This window comes from Morone saxatilis, unplaced genomic scaffold (assembly GCF_004916995.1).
Source record: "Morone saxatilis isolate NCDOM2014 unplaced genomic scaffold, NCSU_SB_2.0 Contig4, whole genome shotgun sequence".
NCBI lineage: Eukaryota > Metazoa > Chordata > Actinopteri > Moronidae > Morone > Morone saxatilis.
This window is the reverse complement of record NW_023339984.1, coordinates 14,495,464-14,497,928: the sequence shown is the minus strand read 5'-3', so window position 1 is coordinate 14,497,928 and position 2,465 is coordinate 14,495,464. Positions and strand designations below refer to the sequence as shown.

Here is a 2,465-nt window from a genome sequence, read left to right as displayed (position 1 = left end):
CTCTCTCTCTCTCTCCTCTTCTTCTTCTTCTTCCTCCTCTTTTATTCAGAAGCCCTCCTCTTCTGCAACTGGCAAACTTTTGCCTCCTTTTTTCTGCATCCCTCTCTCGCTTTCCCACCTGCGAGCTCGCCATGGCTTCTAAGCTGAACCCTAACATCCTGTATGTGGCGGAGCACGGCGAGTCGCTGGGGTCTCCCCCAGGGGACTCTGAGAGGACTCACACTGTAAGTACGGCTCAATGTGTGTTTAAACGCTAAAGTCGGGGTTAAAACATGGCAAAGTGGGGCTGCAGGAGGGAAGAGTCTCCTGATAAAAGTTATAAAACAACACAGGTTTACTTTCTTTGCTTAAATATTAGACATTGACCACATAAAGGAGGGAGGGTTGGTGCCAGACTTCCTTTACACTTCAACAAACATGCATGTTAATTGCACAATTTAAGCCCTTAAAGGCCTTCATGCTTAATAAAATGACTATTTTTGTGGCATTTTTGCAACTTTTTTAATGGCTTAATTTGACCGGCAGCCTAAGAGGAGGGGTGGATTTAAAGATAAACAACACCTGTTTATTTCTAGGGTGATTTCACATCAAACATATGCGGCTCAAACTATATAAGAACTTATTTCTAAGTGAGTTTTAGTTTTTGAACCTGCCTGTCCCAACATATAAACTCAACTCTACTCATCCTGCAGGGGAAATAAGACACATACTGATTATCTCTTATGGATTTTAGCTGCAAAACCATCCTCAGAATATGTGAAAATAAGTCATTTTTTAAATACCTGTAGAATATCTGTGGCGATGTGGTGATGTATGGCCCGAAGTGCATCAAAGTAAGCATCTTCTCAGCACACGGGAAGTGATGACTGAAAAAAAAAAAACGTGTTCATAATGTGAGCCTCATGATGAACTAAGCAAGTAAAGTCATTTCCAGTAAGTTTAAGCAACCAGAGAGTAAATGTGTCAACAAGTATCTTTAATGGTCACACTGTACTAAGTGCCTTGGAAGAGCTGAATGTCTGAGAAGTGACTCCCAATCCTGTGTATCTTTTAATTTGAAGGACTATAGGAGAAATCTAAAGCAGGGCTTTAGCTACGACTGATGACGCAGAGGTCATGTCCTTGATATTGTGCTGTTTGCATTTTCTAATATAAAAACTACACATACGGCATGAATGCATCCCTGCTGTAGAGCAATCAGAGAAAACAGGTTTTATACCATCGTGTTGTTAAAACTCAAAGGATGGAACATGCAGAAAATATCAAAATTAGTAAAAAATCTGGGGCTGCTCGAGTTTATGACCAAAGTATTTCTAAAACCATGGCGACAGCTAAAGTAGTTTTATTGCCTTTTTTAGAAGTTAAAAGTTTCGTTTTATGGACACTCAATGTCCGTCCAATATTGGCTTTTTCCGTCCGTTTTGTATAAATTCGACCAAGCTGTTATATCAATAAAGAAATGTGTCTGAAGCCAATTAAACTGCTTACAGTCGTCAGAATAGCTGCTCATCGATCACATCTTAACATGGAGACTAAGCAACAAAAAACTACAATTTGAAAGGAGGACGTTTTCCTCACATGAGTTCTGGATGGTAAAGACCTCAATTTTTGTGCTTTAAGGCCCCAAGATGTTGTGTGTTATACAATATTTGACCATTATCTTACTTTTTTTGTTCAGGTTGGAGAAGCTGGAGAAGAGTCATCGGACAGCGACGGGGAACAAGAAGAGACGTCACACAAGTTGATCCGCAAAGTGTCGACCTCGGGACAGATCAGGGCCAAGGTAGGAAAAAACAGAGTGAAAGGCAATATGTGTGTGTGTGTGTGCGCGTGCAGTTTTTATCCATTAAAAAGGTTTCCCAGAACTTCAGGGATATCGCCACGTCAGGAAACCGGCTTAAATCTCTGGGAAAGTTTGAAGGGACTTTTACAGCTTATTCTTTCACCATCTTGTAATATAGATGTTGTTTTTTGGGACATTTTAAAAAGACTGCACCCCTTTTTGAGAGCTTTTAAAAAAACTTTATACATATTAAAACAGGACCTCTTCAAGGTGAAAAAGCAACATTAGCGAACCAGAGAGGGATTAAATATTTAGGTTCATGGAAGTACTATTAACTTAGTTAGGGAAAGTCATGGAAAAGTTATGGAATTTTTCATCAGGGTCACTCTGGGAACCCAGATTACACATTTAAGCTGCTCATTTATTAAAAGGTAATATAAACATTTAAACATCTCATGAGGGAGTGCACGTGGATTTGAAGCCATCTGAAGGACATTTACCTGATCTTCCTCTCACGTACTCTTTGGGAGGATTTCACTCTTGACTTGTTAACTGCATCATTCAGCCCATTGAAGAACTCTATCTGTGTCCTGTCTCTCTGTTCGACTCATGCTGTCGTAACTTTATCAACACTTAAATCAGAGCTTTGATCTTATCCGACCCCCCCCCCCCCCCCCCCCCC

General features: G+C 40.3%; 1 protein-coding gene across 1 annotated transcript in view; it reads left to right on the top strand.

Annotated features, from left to right (window-relative positions):
* Positions 1 to 6: 6 nt before the first annotated feature.
* The window catches only part of si:dkey-172j4.3 (diacylglycerol kinase eta), a gene marked incomplete in the record, with an annotated part of 70,724 nt that continues 68,265 nt past the window's right edge, over positions 7 to 2,465 (top strand). The window contains 2 exon segments of the mRNA XM_035675609.1: positions 7 to 224; positions 1,679 to 1,783. Coding sequence (XP_035531502.1) covers positions 132 to 224; positions 1,679 to 1,783 — 198 coding nt within the window.